This window comes from Corapipo altera, unplaced genomic scaffold, assembly GCF_003945725.1.
Source record: "Corapipo altera isolate COAL_440 unplaced genomic scaffold, ASM394572v1 22, whole genome shotgun sequence".
NCBI classification, from domain to species: domain Eukaryota; kingdom Metazoa; phylum Chordata; class Aves; order Passeriformes; family Pipridae; genus Corapipo; species Corapipo altera.
In genome coordinates, this window is record NW_020884886.1 from 92,324 (window position 1) to 111,810 (window position 19,487).

Genomic DNA, 19,487 nt, shown 5'->3' on the forward strand with positions numbered 1-19,487 from the left:
TCTCTGCCAGTGTTTCGGAATATTTGTTTGTTAAGCTTTGTTACAAAAATGTAAACCTAATTCATGCTTGTTGGAAGTGCTAGGTGTAGAACCCAGCTTTGCTTTTTTTGTGGTTTCATGGTTGGGTTGGGTCAGCCCACCAGTCTTTCTTTTTAAATCTTATGTTTAATGTTTCCATTCCATGTCAGTGGAGCAGCAATACAGCATTAAACCACTGCATGAAACCATTTTCTCTGATACCTTTAGTTCTTGTGGTGTGTTTGGGGTTTGGCTTTTTTAATTTACCAAGAAGAATGTACTCCAGTGATTGGAGCAAGATAAAGCTCCAGAACTGGGAGCAGAAAGAGGAGACTGGAGACATTTGAAGGAGAAAATATTGAAGAGGGTGGTGGTGATGGAGGGCGTTTACTGTAGGAGAATGCAGGTACCTTCCTGCATCTTGTCCTCCTCCCTGCCCCCACTGTTGTTTTCTGCTGCTTAAATCAAGTACACTTACAATTTCTGAAAGTTAATGCTTAGGTGTGAAAAAACACAGGGACATGTTTCTGAGAGAATTGTGCTGCTCTCTCTGGAGTTGGGACTGGATTTCTACTTTAAGTTGTTCTGACTTTGGAGCTACAAGAAAGATACTGTAATATAAATTTTTTCATGTGGTTGTAATTCTTTTAAGACATAGGGTTGATGTACAAAATTGGCAAAGACACAAAAAATGAACTGAGAAAAAAAATGAGAAGTTGGGTAATTGAGAACATGAAGAGGGGGTAACAAAGCCAAGGGGTTTTAACTGGGTTTTAAAATGAACTGTTAAAGCAGTGAACGTTATTGCTTTTGGTGAGATCTCTGTTTCTTAAAAAAATGTATTCTGGCAGAGTATTTTAACTTCTTGTTATAAAGAGGCTGAAGAAAACTAGGAGTGCTAGGGAAGCCATGTGCTTATAGGGCCTTCTGCTTCTTCAGAGTAAGTTAAACAGCAAATACATGCACCTTTTAAACCACCAGGAGTGTCTTTAGAAGAGTATTGTCCATTCTCATAATCTCAAGGATTCTGGGGTCCAGGTGTGTATTTGGTGGTTTTGGTTAGTTTTTTTGTCTCAGCCTTTTTGGAATGTTTTGTGAAGCAGCTTCAGAAATGAGATTGGAGTATATATGTGGTCACAAAAGAAATTTCAAGAGGAAAATGTTCAAATTGATTTCTACAAAAAATTATGCTTTCTGATTTATTTCTTTTTAAAGTACAAAAGAGAACCATACACTGAGATAGTACAATATACCAAGAGACTTTTATGGTGACTTTTTTGCTATAGCTGAGACCTAAATTCAGGTCATAATGTGTTAAATGTGTTGGTTTTTTGGTTTTTTTTTAAAAAACAAACAAACAAACAAAAAAACCAAAAAAAAAACCCTAATGGTAGCTAGCATGACTTAAACTCTTTCAGACACAGCCTGATGATCATGTCCCAGAGGGAGTATGGCAGCTGTGGAAACCCAGAATTCTTAAAGTGTTTTTCTTTACAAATACTATTTTAAAAATATTTCCAAAGCTACCTTTTAAGTAATAAGATGAATGAATTTCAGACATTCAACAGGTATCTAATTCATTGAGCCCTTTGGATAATTTGACTGTTGTCATGCGTATTCCAAGTTTATGGTATCTTTTTGCAACCCATGAAATCAGTAAATTTACTGTTTAATCTCTTCCTTGTTCCCAGTGTAACTCCTTAAAGACTGGGCAGAGATACTAGTATAGGGGTTTTAAGAAGTGTCTTTTTAATTATAAATATGTATTATTAATTATTAATTCAGCTTAAATATGAATAATCAGTAGTCTACAAAGTTCAGTCAGTTCTCCAAAAACATCTTTAATGCAGCTTCTTCAAGAGTCTTCCTCTCTCCTTCCCCCCTCCCCATTGAATCTAACATAGTGTCATCCTTTTTCCTTTGTAGATGATGTGTTTCTACCCAAAGACATTGATCTAGACAGCGTGGAAATGGATGAAACAGAGAGAGAAGTGGAGTATTTTAAAAGGTAAAGTTCTGTAATCTCTACACATAAAACTGTTGTTGCTTCTTTCCATATGTCATGGTTGTAAAACAAACAAAAACAACTCCACCACAGCAACCCACAGTTTAATAACTAGCTCCTGGCAGAAAAGCCTGTGTTGCACTGTCGTGTAACATAGCAAATCCTGTTACAGCTGAATACTGTAACAGTCACCAGAGCTGTGATCTGTGGGCACAGCTCATAGCTGAATAGCACAAATACAGAAATGAGTGCCAAATTATCTTTGTGTCCCCAGGTTCTCATTGAGGCTTTCAGAATATTCTCCGCTACCTTTATTTTTTTTCAAAGTAAAGTTTGCATGAATATTTCCTTTATTTTCCACATAGACCAAATAACTGATTAGTGTTTAAGAAAAAAGAAAAGAAAAACCTAACATTATTTTAACTGCTGAGCAAATAAAACCTTACTGTTTAAATTTCCAAACAGATATTTCAGAAAGGTTTGTTCATTGTTTTCTTCCTTGTTCATAGGAGCTATTAATCAGAATTCTATACACAAAGTAGAGATGATATAACTATGGGATATTAATTTATGCAAATCATTAAGAAGGGATGCTTATCATAAAATCATAGAATGGCCTGGGTTGAAAGAGACCTTAAAGACCATCTAGTTACAACCCGCTGCCATGGGCAGGGACACCTTTCACTGGATCAGGTTACTCAGAGCTCCATCCAGCCTGGCCTATTACAGTGACAGTAAAAGAATAGCATGAACCTTTCCTTGTGAAAGCTTTTTCTTCTGTGCATTTTGGTGGATTTGGGGATTATGCATCGTATTGAGAGTTAGACTTGATCCTTGTGAGTCCTTTCCAACTCAGAATATTTTGTGATTCTCTGATATTAGTTACTTTTAAATTCCTCAAATATAAGGAGACAGCTCATGTTTAAATAGTGTAGCACATGTTCTCCTGTAGCACTGAAATCCACTCAATCCACACAATCACTCAGTTTGTGTTCTTTAATGTTGGCTGAGTGTGCTAATTTCCCCTTAATACATTTAGTGAACCTTTTAGCCAAATCTGAAAAGTTACAAATAACTCAGTTTGCTGACTTGAATAATTCAGGACTCAACAGCAGTATTTCACAAAGCAACAAAAGCTATTTGTTTAAAGGATGAGTTTTTTAAGCAAGGACTTTCAGCATTAATTTCTCTTCTAAATTTATATAGTTTTCATAGCCTTTGTGCCTGGGATGTAGTGTGTGTCTGGGTCTTGCAAAAGAACAGAATACAACTGCTGCTAAATATTACTGCAAAATGAGTGTATCTGATTACTTATGGAGCTACAATGTACAAGACAATGAAATTTTCACCAGTGCATGGTCTCTAGTCTCAAAAGTTATTTTTCTGAGTGGTACCAATTAAAGGATTTTTTTTTTAAATGGGAATGTAAGTTTTACAAGTGAAATACACCATGTATTAGATACTACTACTGTTGGTGTAGCATAAGCCTTTGTTATGGAATATTCTTAGCTTCATTCGAGTTTGCAATATCTGTAGCAAATAGAAAAGTTCTTTTCATCAGTTATTTACTCACAGTAGGACGAATGAATCAGTGTCTTGTATTTAAGAAGTGCAGTTGAATTTTGGAGATAAACTTGTCAAATGGGATTCCAGATAAAGAGTTAGCACTTTAAAGTGAACTGTTTTGTGTTCATTCAGTGATTGGTGTAATCTACTCCTTTACTGTCCTCTGTTAGGAATTGTGTATAACTGTCCATTTTTTTTGTGTATATCTGCTTAGAAAAGGTTTCTGAAAAGCCCTGATTGATTCTGTTTTAGGGGAGAAAAACGTACCTAATGCCATGAAGGTACTTTTAATATATAGGTTTCTCTATAATTTGATAATTCCCAGCATAATACTTTGAAGGCTAGTAACATGGCTTGTTTTAGTAACCTGCCATGGCAATGAGCTGCACAGGCCTACTGAATTCATAGTTTTTACTGATGGTTTGTTCATTCATCTTTTCTTCTTGACTTGTAGTGGCATAATAGATGGATACTTTAATTACATTCTGACATCAGGATTAATATTGCAAATTCCTTCTAACTTTAGCATAGAAAGAACAAAATAAGCCTAGTTTTAACCTTCCACTGTACCTGTTCTATTGTGGTCCTTCTGTCTGGTCCCCTTTTTTGGCTTTCAGTTATTATAGAAGCAGTAAAACTTTCAAGAGAGGTTTACACTACTTTAATGCAGTCATGCAGCCTTTAGCCTAAATCAGCTACACCTTGCCTCAGTAAATTTCTTCAGCATGAATTAACAGTCACTGAAAGGCTTGCATGTGGCAACCTTTTCTGGTGTTCTTCCATAAATTGTGTTCAGTGAAAGTGAATAAGTGGATTTTTGTTCTAAAGGTGTTTTTCCAGACATGTTGGGCTAGTTATCTACTGTATTATAGACAGGCCTCCTTTCCCTAGGTCTTTGTCTCACATGTAACTTCTCTGTGTTAAGGAGAGAAGCAGCAGTGTCCCATGCCATTGGTGATGCTGCTTTACACACTGCCTACCACTCATTCCAGTGGTAGCCTTTCAAAGGTTTTTGGTGAATACAGTGATGCCATCTCTGTTTCTGGTTAACTCACTTCTGTGCCGCTAAATACGCAGCATTTCTTGCTACCTCCTTCGCTTCCTCCTGATAATACAGTGGTGTTTAAAGTAACTGGTTTATGATGTATTTGAGTGATGGACAAGTGATTTTTTTCAGGTATGATTTTTTAAAGAGGTTATGTCTTTCTGAATGAGAGCAACTCTTCAAAAGAGGGATAACACAGGAGTTTTGATTTTGTGTATATTGATTTTAGTTTCTCACTTTCTTCTTTTCAGATTCTGCTTGGATTCTGCCAGACAGACAAGGCAGAGACTTTCCATCAACTGGTCCAATTTTAGCTTGAAAAAAACCACCTTTGCTGCACATTGAAATGACACAAGATGGGGAGGGAACCCTGCAGGAATCAATGAACGACAACTCCACTTATCTGTCCTGCTGTGCTGAGAGCTTATCTGGTCTTGAGCCAGTGCTGCCTTGCCTTGTCCCCAGTGCTGTGTGGATCTGCACTGAACCCTTTGGCCTGATAATTCTTGCAGACTGAAAAATTGCCACTTTCTACCTGAATTTGTTAGCTTGTGTGCTTGTAGTCTGTGAGTGAGACTTACTTGATTGTAGCTGTATGCCGTTGGAGTTGGAACAATAGCTCTTTTCCATCTCCTTCTGAATGCCTTGGCCTCAAAGACTTTAAATTGCTTAGGCTTGGGTGGAGGCCAAAATACTAGGTTGCGTCATCTGCAGTGGCTCCTGTCACTTCTGCATCTAGCTATGTTTTGTCATTCTGACTCCTGACAAAGGAATGGACCTAGTCAGTTGTGCTTTCATCTGCTCCAGAATTCTCCTGACATGACTTCATGAAAAAGAGGCTCTTATGGGACAAGTATTCCCTCAATTCTTTCACAATCTACTGTTTAAGAGTGTACAAGTTACGCTATTTGTGTTTTGATTTTTTTTCCTGACTTGTAGCCAGCTTGTGTAAGAATACTTGCAGAATGAGAAAATTTAAAAAAGAACAGTACTCACACTATCAAATCTGTTATAGAGTGTATAATTGTATTAACACTGAAGCCTAACTGGCTACTTTTTTAACATATTGTTAAGTAATATTAAAATCATGTCTTTCTTTTTGAAAGATGGAATACATTAGTATGGCAGACGACTTGTGTCTTGCTTTTTTCCTGCTTGGGTGGGGAAGGGGAAGAAAGAAACATACAAAAAAATGTTTTCTAAACTAAATTTCATTGTGTGTCAGAATTGGTCAGTGAATGCTAATTAACTTTTGCATATTCTTTGTTTGCCAACTCACATGATAGGAAAACTGCTGTCTGCTAGAATGAGAAAGGCTCCTGCTGAATGCTGGAATTAAGTTTCTGTGAATTACTTTAATATTTCTATTTCAGTGGATAATTGGTGATAAACAAGATAATACAGAAATTTCCAATTTATTTTCAGTGCAGAAGTGGGAAGTAGGTAGGCTCAGTGCTACTGTCATGTAAATAGTTAACAGTATAGTGATTTACAGTTGCATAGTATGCCCAGTGAGAAAGAAGATGGGTCATTTAGGAATTTGATCTGTGTAAAGACAGTGCACTTGTAGAAGTTTTTCTGATACTCTTTTCAGGATAAAGACTACAGAATCATTTTTACTTCTAGATGACCATACCATATTGTAAGGTGGTCATCTTCTTTTTTCTTTTTTTCTTTTTTCGTTTTTCTTTTTTTTTTTTTTTAAGAGAAAGGAACTTCCACTCAGCACGTATTTAAAAGTACAATACAGCTTCAAAGCCCATTAATATCCTTTTCCAAAACCATTCCACAGTTTTCTTTCTTCTACTTGTTAATGCATATTTTTCTGTGATCCACACAACTTCACATCCTTCTTTTTAATTCTGGAGCTCCTATCCCGTTGTGTGCTGCTGGTACAGAATATACTTGCTCAGCTTCTACCCAGCCATTGTAGGTCAATGAACCCTTAGTCTGTTCTTGTAGACATTTTGAGAACAATACTTCCTCTCAAAATGTAGTCCCAGGATATAAAAGGGACAACTTGTATTATTATTTTTCAGCTTGAAGTTGAATAGCTTAGCCTCACTCTTTTAGCAATGCAGTATTGTAGCCTGTGGACTTATTTGTTTGTGCTGGAGGAAGAGCAGGTCAAACCTAAAAGGTAGATACCTATACCACTTAGCACCAGCTGTCCCTGCAAAACTATGTGCTGTTGAAAATACCTGCACCAGTTAGTGAAGAATGAACTTTGTCCACTTTATTCCATGGGATTGTGGAGGCTTGCATCTGTTGCAGCCTGAGTTAGATCTTAGGTTTTTTTAATATATGTATATATATATATATATGTATATATATATATATTTATGTATGTATGTATATATATAAAAGACTTCTCATGAGAGGCTTCTCATGTAGCACAGTGACTGGGGAAAAAAACTGTTGTTAAAACAGTGGAAGCTGGATGTTTGTGAAACCCAACTTTTCAGACCTTTTCAGTTCTGAGCCATAACACAAGATGGCAGTGCATGCCATCACTAAGTCAAGGTTCTCAACAAATCAAGAGGTGGGATGGGAAAATTATTTGATGTCACATGAGTGAATATTGGTGCAGATCCCATCTTCTCTAGAGTTGGAATGCTTTGAAAGTACCAAGATTTTTAATGGTGCTAGAAAACTCATTTAGCATTTGTTTTCACTAGGAATTGGGTAAGAAAGTCAGTTTTATTCTCTACTAACAAAGCTGTTCAATGAGTGATAATAGGACTGCTTCTCTTTATTTTGAAATCCTGGGTTAAGACAAGAGAAGTAGTACTTTTGCATCTGAGGAATATATGTGTGTATTTGTAGTATCCTTCAAAGATATTTGCCTTGTGCTCCATCATGGAGTGTTAGTATAAGTGATGTGCTTCTACACAGTACACAGAAAGCACCAAGAATGAGTCTCCATGGATCTGTTGTTGTTGCACCTTGATGAGAAGTTAAAGGCAAATCATATTTTAATTAGTCTTGGGAGCCAGGAGATTTTAAAGGAAGTTGTAGTGAGGTGGGAGTCAGTCTCTTCTCCCAGGTAACAAGTGACAGGATGAGAGGAAATGGCCTCAGGTTGAGCCAGGGGAGGTTTAGGTTCAGTATTAGGAAAAATTTCTTCACTGAAAGGGTTGTCAAACATTGGAACAGGCTGGCCAAGGAAATGGTGGAATTACCGTCCCTGGAAGCGTTCAGAAAACATGTGGGTGTGGAACTTGTGAAAATACTTTAGTGGTAACACGGCAGTTGGTAGGATTGAGGTTGGACTTGATAATCCTAGAAGTCTTTTCCAACCTAAAGGATTCTGTGAATGTATTGGCTTCAATTCTACCACTTTAGTGGCCTTGGACAAATGAGTTAGTTACTGTGACTCCACTCATTAAATGGTTTCATTGAGGATTTGGTGAATTATGACCATGTTTCTTAATGCCTAAATTAAATAAGTAGTGATGTGAAGCCTGAGGTACAACCTATTGGAAGCTTTAATGTTCTACACTGATATTTGTGTGGTTCAGATCCTTTCAGTCCAGAAAAAATACGTTCAAAGCTAGCTCCAAGCAGAGGAGACAGCTATAAATAATACATCATGACTGAGTAGATTAGAGTTCTTCATAGGAGTTGGAAGAGGGAGTAATTCCAACATTGAGAGTGACCTGCTTTGATAGCTGTAGTGTAGCTTATCCCCCTATTCCTTACTCAACCTGTATGAAAGATGGATATCTAAGTTCTGGAGGTTACTGGTGGCACATCTACTTTATACCTGTCTGCTGATACCAGTGCTGCTGAATCTGAGGGTGTGGTACTGTCAGGCATTTCCTTAATGAAGGAGGGCATAATTGCACAAAATGTGTGTGTTTTGAGCAGTGTTGATTTTGGATGATCTAAGACAACTCTGAAACAGGGCTGTCTTATCTCTACTTGGCATTCACTGTTGCTGCTTCTGGAAGTAATGTAACTGAGAGTTCAAAAGTCTTCAGCACATTTTTTTTTGGTGTGGCATCATTGGTACTTAAAACTATGAAGCTGAGGTTCAGCATGCTGGCGACACAGATCTCACCATAGCCTGAGAAGAAGATTGATGTGTTAAAAATTAATTCACATAGTGACTGCTGAGTGTGTGGGCGTGTGGTGTGCTTGCTGCTGTTCAAAAACGCTTTGCAAGTTGCCTTCTGTTTCAGAGAAAGATTAGTTTACCTTTGCTTTAGTATAGATTCTGTTGTATCATAATAGAGAAATTGATGGTTCCTGGAATAAATGTTTACACTTAATAGTCAAAATTTCACACATTTTCCAGTACAAATGAAGGTGTGCAACTTGCAATTGCAGAAACTGTTCTAAAAAAAGAAAAAAAATTCTGCTTGCTCTGTTGTAACATACATCTCAGTAGGATTAGGTGTGTAGTATCTTTGTTGTCTTTGGCTCTTTCTCTCTAAACCTTCAGGAAATCTGAAGACTGAAACCTTTGATAGGGGAATTCTGTGAACTAAAGTCACCGAAGTGTTGATTTGTGATGTCTTTTCCTCTTCCTGTCCATCAGAACGGACTTTCAAAAAAATTCCAGTTTTTTTAAGTGCCTTCCTAATGGCCAACAACTTGTCTGTCTGCTGTTACCCTATTCGTTATTAACTGAAAATGTTAAATAATCATAAAAATGTTGTATTTTATACTGCTGCTACAGAGAGGTGATGTAAGTGAACTCACGCTGAAAGGAAGATGTTTTTCTCTTCTATTTTCCCACTGAATGAAGAAGTGACAATTCAACCCTTTGGGCCTCATTTCTGTTCTTCACAGGTCTGGGTATTAAGTTTCAGCTTTGCTGATGCTTTTAGCTGTGCAATTGGGCCTCTCCCAGCTCGGTGCTTAAGGGATATGAAAGAAACCTATTGATGCATTCTGGATCTACTGTTGAAAAACATGCCAGGTAAACCTGTGTTTTTCTCGGACTACTTTTGGGTTTTTACTGGTTTGCTTATAGACATGATAGGTACAAATGGGATTTTAAAATGGATGGTGTCCAATTCCTATCTCCATGAAAGACCAAAAGGGAAGAATGTATGTATTGATTGTGCCTTCTCTGATAAGTTTTTATCTAAGATTTTTTAAAACTTTCTACTAGTTTGAATGTCTCATTTTAGAATGGCTTGAAGTGTGTTTTTACACTTCAGTCCCAGGTCCGTAGCCTTTAACATTCTCTTTCACCAGAAATACATAGTTTTATTGTGTTGTTTGTGGCTCCTCAGGCAGAGTTGCAAGGAGAGCAGAGGATGTGTAGTCTGGATATGTGTTTAACCTAAATTTTCCTTCCAGGATGTCTGTGTTTCAGAAGTACAGTAGTCCACAGATCTGCATAGGTGCAAAGTGTCAAGAGGAATCTTCTGGACAGTTCTTTTCTAGAAATTGCCCAAAGAAGAACCTATGCCAGTAACGAGCATTCAGGAATTTCGTGTCAACTCTTAACCTCCATTTTCTTCACCATGTTTTTGTGGAAGCTGTACAGAAAAGTAAAATGAACGTCTCTGACAACGATGTAATACTCATAAACTGACAATTTCAGATTCATCAACTGGCAAGGAACATGTGACAAGGTAATATTTTTGCTGTAAATAATACTTAATGTCCAGCTTGCCATCGATGAAGAGAGGAGGCAGCAGGCGGGCGCTGTGAAGAGAGACAGTGTTAAATGGAAGAATAAATAAAAATCTATCTACTCATGCACTCACAAATGATTGTCACTCATATTGCATAAAGTAGTGCACATTCCACATGAAGTATGTCATTCAACCAGCCTACACAAGTTTGATTTTTCTGAGGGCAAGATGTCTGGACTTGTTTTCCAATCCTGGTTTCCCTTAAACAGCCTGTTGACACAAATCAAGTTGTTACTACAGTGGTTTGTGCTGGCTTAGGGGGAGGAGGGGAGTTGCATGCAAGAAACATGATGTTGTGTGAGGTTGTTTTGCTTGTGATTGAAATACAAGATTTGAATCCAGGGGTTTGGAGTAGAAAAGCTGCAATGCAGAATTCATCAGATCAGTTAAGTGCTGCTTCAACAGACTTCATGCTTCAATCCCCTCATCTGTGTCAGCTCATGGGAGAGTGGTTCAATATCAACTGGAAATATATAGTCAGCGAAGCCCTCTTCTTCCAAAAGGGGAAAAAAACCAGGAATCAAGTCACTTGAAGTCAGATAGTTGACCATACATACCTTGTCTAATACAGTCTGTCTTCAAGACCTTGTATAAGTTTTTGTCCAACTTTTGCTTTACCACTGAGTGAATTCTACAGTATTGCTAAGGGCAGTTAAATTGAGGTTTTCGGTTTTTTTGGTTTTTTGTTTTTTTTTTTTGGTCTGGTTTGTTTCCTATTAATTTAGGTCAAATTAGATGTAACCAGTTTGCAAGAGAAGTCCTCTTGGGACTATCTTAACAGAATGACAGGGAAAGACAAGTTTTAAGTAACATTACATCAGACTCTTCACTTACGGATGTTGTTTATATCAGGCTGTGAGCTCTTTGCTCTAGTGAGTGAAATCTCGAGGCTAGAAGGAGAAGCACAGTTGTGTAACCTTGCTGACTGTGAAAGGTGTGATTGCTAGAACTGTAGAAAGTGGGATGGGGAGAGTGCCATGGTACACCAGTACCTAACGTGGCAACAATACTGTTGCCTTTATCCTTTTGTGCAAGGTCACTTCTGAGATTTCTTAATTGGGTGTACTCTTACTATCTGTAACAGTCTGCAGGTAAAGTCTTTGTCTTCTAGTCAGCAAGTAAAAAAATTTTTCCATTTGAAGAGAGTAATGAAAGTGCCGTTTGCTACCATTTATCCTATGGGGGCTTCTACTTATTCCTCTCTGTGCCATCAATCTGTCTTGAAAGCTTTGAAAGGTGATGTCTCTTTCCTTCTTAGACTCAGAGTGCATGTTTGAAAAGTCCATTTGAAGAATTAATGAACCTTTTCAGTAATGTAGCTGTGGTGCATGTCACTTGCCCAAGCCATTTTGGTCTAAAGTGAAATTGGTTCATTGATTCATTCTCCCCAGCTGCCTCTGAGCCTTTTTTGTCATTTACATTGGTCATATTTAATATTTCACCAGGTGGGGAAGCTTTCAAAGGCGGTCTTGCAGAAAATCCGGTCCTTTCTGTATCATGAGTTATGCTCCTTGAGTCAAGAGGCATGAAATTGTGTATTGACTGTTTGGGGTTTCTTTTATTAAAATAACATAATAGTAAAAAATTCTGAGTCTGCCTGCAGTATTCAAGTGTCGCTCTGGGAGGAGCTGGTTTAATACCCGTGAGGATAAACTGAAGGCATAAGAAGAGAATGGTAAGGTAAAAGGCTTAAGTCTGCTATGTGATGCTCCTTATTCCTACTGAGAGCTTTTGTTTAACATGTAGCAAGGTAGTTCATTAACAGCCAGTCAGAGAAAGTTGTAAGTACATCACTCAGCTTCTCTGTACTGTGGTGTGCTGCTTTTTTAAATGGTATGAAAGCGTAATTGGTGGTTGAGCACTGGTGAAGCAGTTATGTAAATGCATATGTAAAGTCATAAGGGGTTTCAGATGTTTGTTAAATTTGCTGCTGAGCTACAGCTGGGGACATGATGCTAGATAGTGAGGTAAGTGGAAATGCAAGAATTAAGCAGGTCAGTGTAGTGATTATGCAGTGTGAGAAAGAATCATCTTGCCACATCAGGACTGATACTCTCTTGCAAGATACTTCTTCATTTAAGTTCATTCAGAGACCACCAATTTTGATCATTATTGTAATGGCTCTTCTGAAATCCATTTTTAGCCCATCTTAACAGTTGGTCAGTCCAGACTGGCCACAGCTGAGTTACTGGAGAGAGTTGGCATGTTCTCATGTAGTCTGAACTTTGTGTCTTGTTTGTGTCAGTGTTAACCAGTATAGCCTGATTGGTTTTCTCTTTCTTCATGCAGATGCCTTTTTGGATGCTAATCTACACTTGTGCAACAGGATTGTCATCTCTACGTGCCTTGGAACATCTTAGGCGTAGGAGTCAGGGGCTTGAATGGATTAGGCACTGGCAGAGACGTAGATTTTGGCAGTCCCTTGAACTAGGACTTGATAATCTGCATGATGCATGCAAGTAGAATAAACATGGAAGAGAAGTCTTAAAATGTTGAAGGCACTTCCATAGAAAGGTATGTTTCTCCTTGGGTTGGAATCCTTTAAATGATGTGGTGTAGGACAGGTAAGGTCTGGCACAACCTGCTGCCAGTTCCCTTTTCTCTTCCAGCAGTGTATGGGCATGACGTGGTCTGATGTTGTGAGCCAAGCATTTATTAAAAACAGCTGGAACCCAAACACAGTTGCAGATCGAAGTCTCCAGGCTGGCTGGCTGACTTTGTTTATTGCACAGTTTCTTTAAATAAAAAAATAAACCCAATGCCTCTTATATATTTACACTGGGAGATTATCATCTATACTTTGGATTTGGTTTTGATGTCAATTGACATTTCATGTTTAGCTGTTGGCAGCTTAAGCAATCTTGAATGTTCTTGCCGTAGTACAGAATCACCCAAACAAAAGTCACCCAATGAGGAAACAGCACAGCTGGTTGAGAAATTGTGGAAGTGATAGTGTTTTGAAATGACTGGGAGGAAAAAAAAAAACCACCACCACAAACCTATTTCTTTTTGGGTATAGCCTGGAAGGCATTCTGTGTATTAGATTGCAGGAGATAATGCAGCATAAGTATGAAAAACAAGCATGCTACTTTATTTACATGTGCAAATATGAATGCCCTGTTTTAATGTATAATGATCTAAAATGGTATTGGTCTTAAACGTAATGTTTTAACTATGTACGGCTTAAACGTTGCAAGGAGATGACCTACTTCCTCTTTAATATTTTTTTGGTGTGTGGCAACATTTCATAGGTTTAAATGCTACAAGATATGCAATTTCACAGCCATGCGAACAATGTTGGGCTCTGCACAACTTCAGGTGTTGTATCGACAGCTGAAATTAGGTAGTTGAGGGTAAATGAAGAAGGAGAAAAAATAGCTATTTTGAAGTAGTTTAAAAAAAAAAAGATCTCTTTTTCTTCATCCTAGGGTCTTCAGCAATTCCTTTTTCCATTTCCACTTGATTTGTAAAGCATGTAAAAAAGATTGTTATAAATTTTAATACAAGGTTTTGTGTCTTTGACTCTTTGGAAATGTGTTACTTTCTTTTAATTACTTTTAATTCTGATTTAATTACTTTCTTAAATGGCTTTTGCCTTAACCAGCTGACAGTATTTCTGGTTTATTGTTCATGCAACTCAGTAGCTCATCACTGCACTGAGAATTGGTCTTTTCTAGGAGGATTATTGATGAGTATCTGAGCAGTGGTAAAGATCTTTCCAAGATGACACTGGTGTCCCACATTGGTGTACAACTGGAATAGATGAGACAAGAAAGACGTGGGACATCTACAGCTTGACTCCATTTTACAGAAGCATCAGCACAGAGATAAAGCAGCTTTGCCCCAGAGCTACAGTGCAAGTCTGAAATGGAGCTGGAAACTGAACCGTGACATCCAGAGACCTAAGTCTGTGGCTGAACTACAAGCCTGTCTTATGTCATGAGGATTTAGACAAGAACTGTCACTGGATAAAGAAGAGGAGAAGCACTGTGAAGCATTACACTCTTGCTTTGTGGTGATTTTTGCACTAAAAGTTCTCTTCCTTGTCTGTTTACCCACACCACCTCCCAGACCATCACATCCATCCTTCTTGTTCCTACAGACCTTGTGGCTGAGGTTCCCAGGTAGTACGTGAGCAGCAGTTGGGTTGTGTAAGCGGTGATGTCCTGAGGCTTTTTGAGAGCAGAACTTCCAAATTAATACTTTGGGGCTTAATTTGTTCAGTAAAACTGTTTCATGCATTCCTCATGCTGTAGCATTTCTTACCATGTGTGGACAATTGTATCACTGAGAACAGAACTCCTGCTTGTTCTCTAAACAGCATTGGATGAGAGAAAGAGGAGGGATCTGGTCTTTCTTTCTTAGTTCATTCATTGCTGCCACAGTAACAGCATGTCCTGCGCTGGAAGAGGCAGTCACTGGGATGGATAGGAGCTGGTGATACTTTTTTTGGTAAATTCTCATAAATCAGGAAGCATGTACCTCACAGTTGTGGCCAAACTGCAGTCCAGACCTTTAGTGTTCAGTTTTCTGTGGACTGATCTCACTTCTTGCTCCTGGCTTTAGTAAATCAGTCTTTTGTCTTATCGTATCAGGGTATCAGGTTAATCTTGTTGCTGTTTTCCATCACACGACCACATTTCCTGGTGGAAATAGGAATCATGAAGTGACCCTAAAACCAAGTATCACTTTTGTACTTCTAAAAGATGACAGTTGATATTAAATACTTCTTTTATAGCCCTGAAGGGTGCTTTGTCTTTAGATCATGGAATAGGCCTATGGGGAGAATTTTCATGTGAAAGATGTCATGCAGAAATTTAGCAGAAACTAATAAGTGAGGTGTTGGGAACATTAAATGGTGTAGGTTGCATTTTGAAATCAATATTGCGTGGACTGGCTACTGGTGCAGTGCCACCATCTGATGTATGAGGGAGTGAATCATCTGGCTTACATGTTTAGTACTTAAGAAACTAAAGGTAGTTCATGTAGCTCAGCTATGGTGTGAAGTGATCTCCAGCAGTGATCGCCAACTGTGTAGAATGGCAATGGTTTCTGCCCACTAGAAATGAATTTCCAGGAAAGCACATGACTTACGTTGTTCACCTTACTTTTGCTAATAGAAAGAAACTGAGAGCTTTCATCAGCGGTAACAGGTTTTGCATTGAGTGAGGATCCTTGTCTCATAGCAGATGTACTTATTTGCATAGGAATGAGATAGTTTCCAGTGGGTTCAGCTAATTCAGCTACTATGTGCCATTTCCTGATGAGGAGTGTAGAGGGAGCTGAAATGATCTGCTGTGCAAACACAGAGAGCAGGTATATGCAATGAGCTTGGCCAAGTATGTTTAAGCATCTTGAGCTGGTGGGGTAGCTTTATTCTGATAGAATGAAAAGTTGCCCTCTTAAAACTCTTTAATGAGAATTCACTATAAAATTTGACACTTTGTCTTAAAAAAAAAAAATGTTTTCCAGTGTCATGGTTTTCAGGTGAAAAAATAATCTTTCCTTTAACCAACAGGACAGGATAGTGGATGCTAGATTTCTGTAAGGAGTGTGGGATGCTTTTAGATCACTTAAGAGTTGCCTTTATCTCTTGCAGAAGATTATCAGTCATGTCGGTTGCTGTGTTTCAGCCAAAGTGGAGTTTGCCAAAATTGCAAGAGGTGTAACTTTTTTTTAGTGGTGATGAGACCCAAAGTTGAACCTAGGAAACTGAAGTGTCTTTCCAGGGTAATGTTCACCCAGCTGCCTTGGTTTGTCTTTGGTCTGTGTAACCAAGGCAGAAGCTTGGTTACATTGGAAACCCGGCTTTTAAAACATAGTAGATCTGAATTTCACTGGTTAGAAACACGAAAATAATATCTGTGGATCTTGTGCTAGCAGACTGTGGAAGTTATGAACTGTTTTTCCTCTAGAATGAGTTGCTGAAACAGTCCTGCTCCCTTTTATAGTGGCATTCTGCCCATCCCTTATTAGAGAAGCCACCCAGGGAAGGAAAAGCTCTGCCTGTAAGTGAGAGTGGTGTGGCAAGTACAGAAGTTTGTGCTTCATGGCTAATTGAGCTTCCTTTTTATGTTTACTGTCATCTTCCCCTGCTGTTTTCTGTTGCCAACACTAGATGTTTTTTTCATGTTTAGGAATCAGGAATATCTCAAATCTTACCCAAATTTTAAATAATTTCCAGTTCTTTGTCCCCAGTATCCCGTGGGTGAGATATGTCTGGGCATACCTCAAAGGACAGATGAGTTTTTTTGAGCAGAACTTGGCAACTGCACTGTCCAGGTGGGAAAAATAAAGTGGATTTTCATGTAACAATAAATGTACATAAGTAATTTGATAGTATTCTTGTCAAAATAAATGGTACAACCAGTGGGGCATCAAGGCAAGTTTCATCTGATTCATTAAGGCAATTAACCAGAGGTGCTGCTAGCCAGGAACTGATAAGAAAAACAGATGACAAACAGAGATTTCATTCTAAGAGTTTGGCTGAAATTTTAATTGCACTTCTCCCTGTGTTAGTCAAGAAAATTACTTTCAGTTTAGCAGTGAAGACTGATAACTCTAGAGAGAAGTCCTGATGCAGCATCCTGCCCCCACTGGCGGTGCTTTCAGAAGACACAAGGTGGCAGTCGGGGCAAGTCTGCACCCAGCAGAGGGCTGGCAACCAGTGATCAGGAAACAGGCATTTTGCAGGGGTTTTGGCTTCCCTTTCAAATTTTGAACTTGATTCTGTATGACTCAGTCTAGTTAGACACTTCAAGGAGATAGGCTGAGGCCATGCCTGTTGCAAGATGCCACTGCCCTGCCACCCTGCCTGCTGTGCTGATACATCAGCCCAATAACAGACATAAAGTGTGGGCTGTGAATTTCACAGTGATTGTGGTTTCTAGTGAGCCCTGAAATCTGGCAGGGTAGTGAAGTCTGGCACACGTTACAACCTGGGCATTCTTCTAGATGCTCTCTAGCCACACTCCCTGTGCTGTTTCAAGGGCTGTTGCTCAGCTCTCTGATGTGCTCTCAAAGCTGCTGCACCACCTGGCAATAGATGATCATGGTTCCATTTTACTGGGCTGGAGGGTTAATGACTTTCTCACTTCAATGCCATAAGGCTAGAAAGCCTGCCAAGGGAGTTTTAGTTCTGAAGCCTGCATGTGAACACATCTGTATTGCCAGGCTTGAAGAGATTCATAGTCTCTTTACCCACAGGCTGAACCCAGGAAGGCTGCATAGCAGGAATCTAAAACAGAATAATTCAGGTCAGAAGGGACTTAGGAAATTCTCCAGTTCAACCTCCTGCTCTAAGCATGGTCAGCTTTGAGATGAGATCGAGTTACTCCAGTCTTTATTTGGTTTGGCCCTGAAAATCTTCTAGGACAGAGAGTGAAACATCTCTGGGCAATCTGTTCATTGATTTATTGGTTGTAATAAATTGGCCTTCTGTTTGTTATTATTGTTCATTTACTTTCTAGCATTTAGGCTCATCTTTCATGTCTCCGTTTTTACCGGTAGAGACAGAAAGCTTATGCTCATGGCTTCTAAGCAAGTTCTGGGGAAGGAGTGGGTATAAACCCATGCATTTCAAGAATGCCAAAGTGAAACAGCACTGCCATTGTGAAGCACCTGGTTTACATCAGCCTGGTAGAGATCATGTTCTTGTGGCAGGTTTTTCCACTACATGACAATAATGGTGCCAGCATTGCAACAGTAGTGTTTGTTTGTGATGGAATAGTGTATAAACCTGGCATGCAATGGGATATGTTTGTTAATGCTGTCTCAAGATGGTTTTGTTGATGAGGAGCCTTGTTTCATTTTGGCTGCATCATGGTTGTCTCAGGCCTTTCCCTTTATAACCTACTCAGTCTGTGTAAGTTACATTAAGGAAATAATAAACAAATGCCAATGGACTTTCCCTGTCTGAAATTAGCTATTGACTTTAGACTACCATAAACTAAATCTAAAAAAGCCCCCGCTGCTTTTCCTGGTGGGCTTGCGGAAGCCTCTGAGTGGCTTTTTGTGAGTTAATGTTTGGTGGCGGTGGTGTGAATGTTATGTGTTTTGCTGCAGGAGCTGATGATTGCTTGAATGAATGGACTTCCTGATTCAGAGGTGAAGAATGAATGGTCTCTCCTCATAGTTTCAAATTTATTATAAAAGGTACTTTAGCAGCTCAGTGGTGTCTGCAGCCCCACGCAAGTGCTGCCTAGACAATTGTTTCCACTGCTTGAGAAAAAGTCCATCTGACGCACCAATGGGAAGTTGACACTTTCAGTTCATTAAAGCAAAGCATCTATGAGTGCATGTACTCAGCTGAGAATGTTTCAGCTTCTAAGAAAGGTCTGAAAAGGCTTGAACTTCAAAAGCTTCAGTTGTCTGAAGGCACAGGCTGTTACAGCTCAGCTCCCTCCTGCTGTAGCACAAGAACTAAGAGTGTAGTTGCTGTTTGATTGTTGCAGCATCCTTGCCTGACTTTGCTTTATTTAAAAATAATAATTAAAACTCTGGCTTTCTGTGTTTGCAAGATAACAGTGCATTTGGAACATGTAAAAGAAGTCACCTGGCTATTGGTTCATTAAAGAGATTTTTAGAGAGAACTGATGATACTCATGTTTTACTTATTTTCCTAATATTTGTCTGGTTTGTTCTCTTTGCAGAGCTAGTATACCTGTCTGTATTTTTCCTTCAAATTGGTTATTACTGTGCTCCACTGGAAGGTGGCCCTGAAGGGTTTTTTTCCACCCTATTTTTCTCTAATATTTGCTTTGACATTACATCAAAATACCACCACTTGACAATGCAGCAGCATACTGATGACCTCTGGGAAATATTTCGTAATTTGTTGGCAATTGCATCCTACAGACCAGACTTAAAGGAAGCTCAGATACTCCTGGAGAAGTTAGCAAATACAAACAGCAGGATAATGTGGCTTCCACATAGAAGTTGCTATTGCCTTTTCCATCTTAAATTAATTTACAGCTGTAGCAATGGACATGGTGTAAGGGCTTGGGAACTTTTTTATTAGAGTAATATAGAATTAAACCTCAGCCACCAAATCTCTGATGTCAGCAGTAATAGGGGGAGCAATGAAGTTAACAGTTTGTCTGATATGGTTCAGAGGGCAGCACTGTGTTTGGCCCCATCATGTTCTCACCTGAGATATTGGTGTATGAAAACATAACCAGAGATGTCAGCATCTGACAGT

General features: G+C 38.8%; 1 protein-coding gene and 1 long non-coding RNA gene across 5 annotated transcripts in view; both read left to right on the forward strand.

Moving 5' to 3' along the window:
- FAM193A (family with sequence similarity 193 member A) overlaps positions 1-6,259 on the forward strand; it is a 45,812-nt gene extending 39,553 nt beyond the window's left edge. For all 4 annotated transcript variants that reach the window (XM_027642933.1, XM_027642934.1, XM_027642931.1 and 1 more), the window contains 2 exons: positions 1,945-2,026; positions 4,886-6,259. In XM_027642933.1, the coding sequence (XP_027498734.1) occupies positions 1,945-2,026; positions 4,886-4,979 (176 nt within the window). In that variant the 3' untranslated portion in view covers positions 4,980-6,259. The remainder of the gene's footprint in view (positions 1-1,944; positions 2,027-4,885) is intronic.
- Positions 6,260-7,720: 1,461 nt separating this feature from the next.
- On the forward strand, positions 7,721-17,301 carry LOC113946959. Its single transcript, XR_003527598.1, has 4 exons — positions 7,721-9,561; positions 9,948-10,225; positions 12,578-12,802; positions 13,966-17,301. It is a non-coding gene; the product is annotated as an uncharacterized LOC113946959 (long non-coding RNA).
- Positions 17,302-19,487: the final 2,186 nt, after the last annotated feature.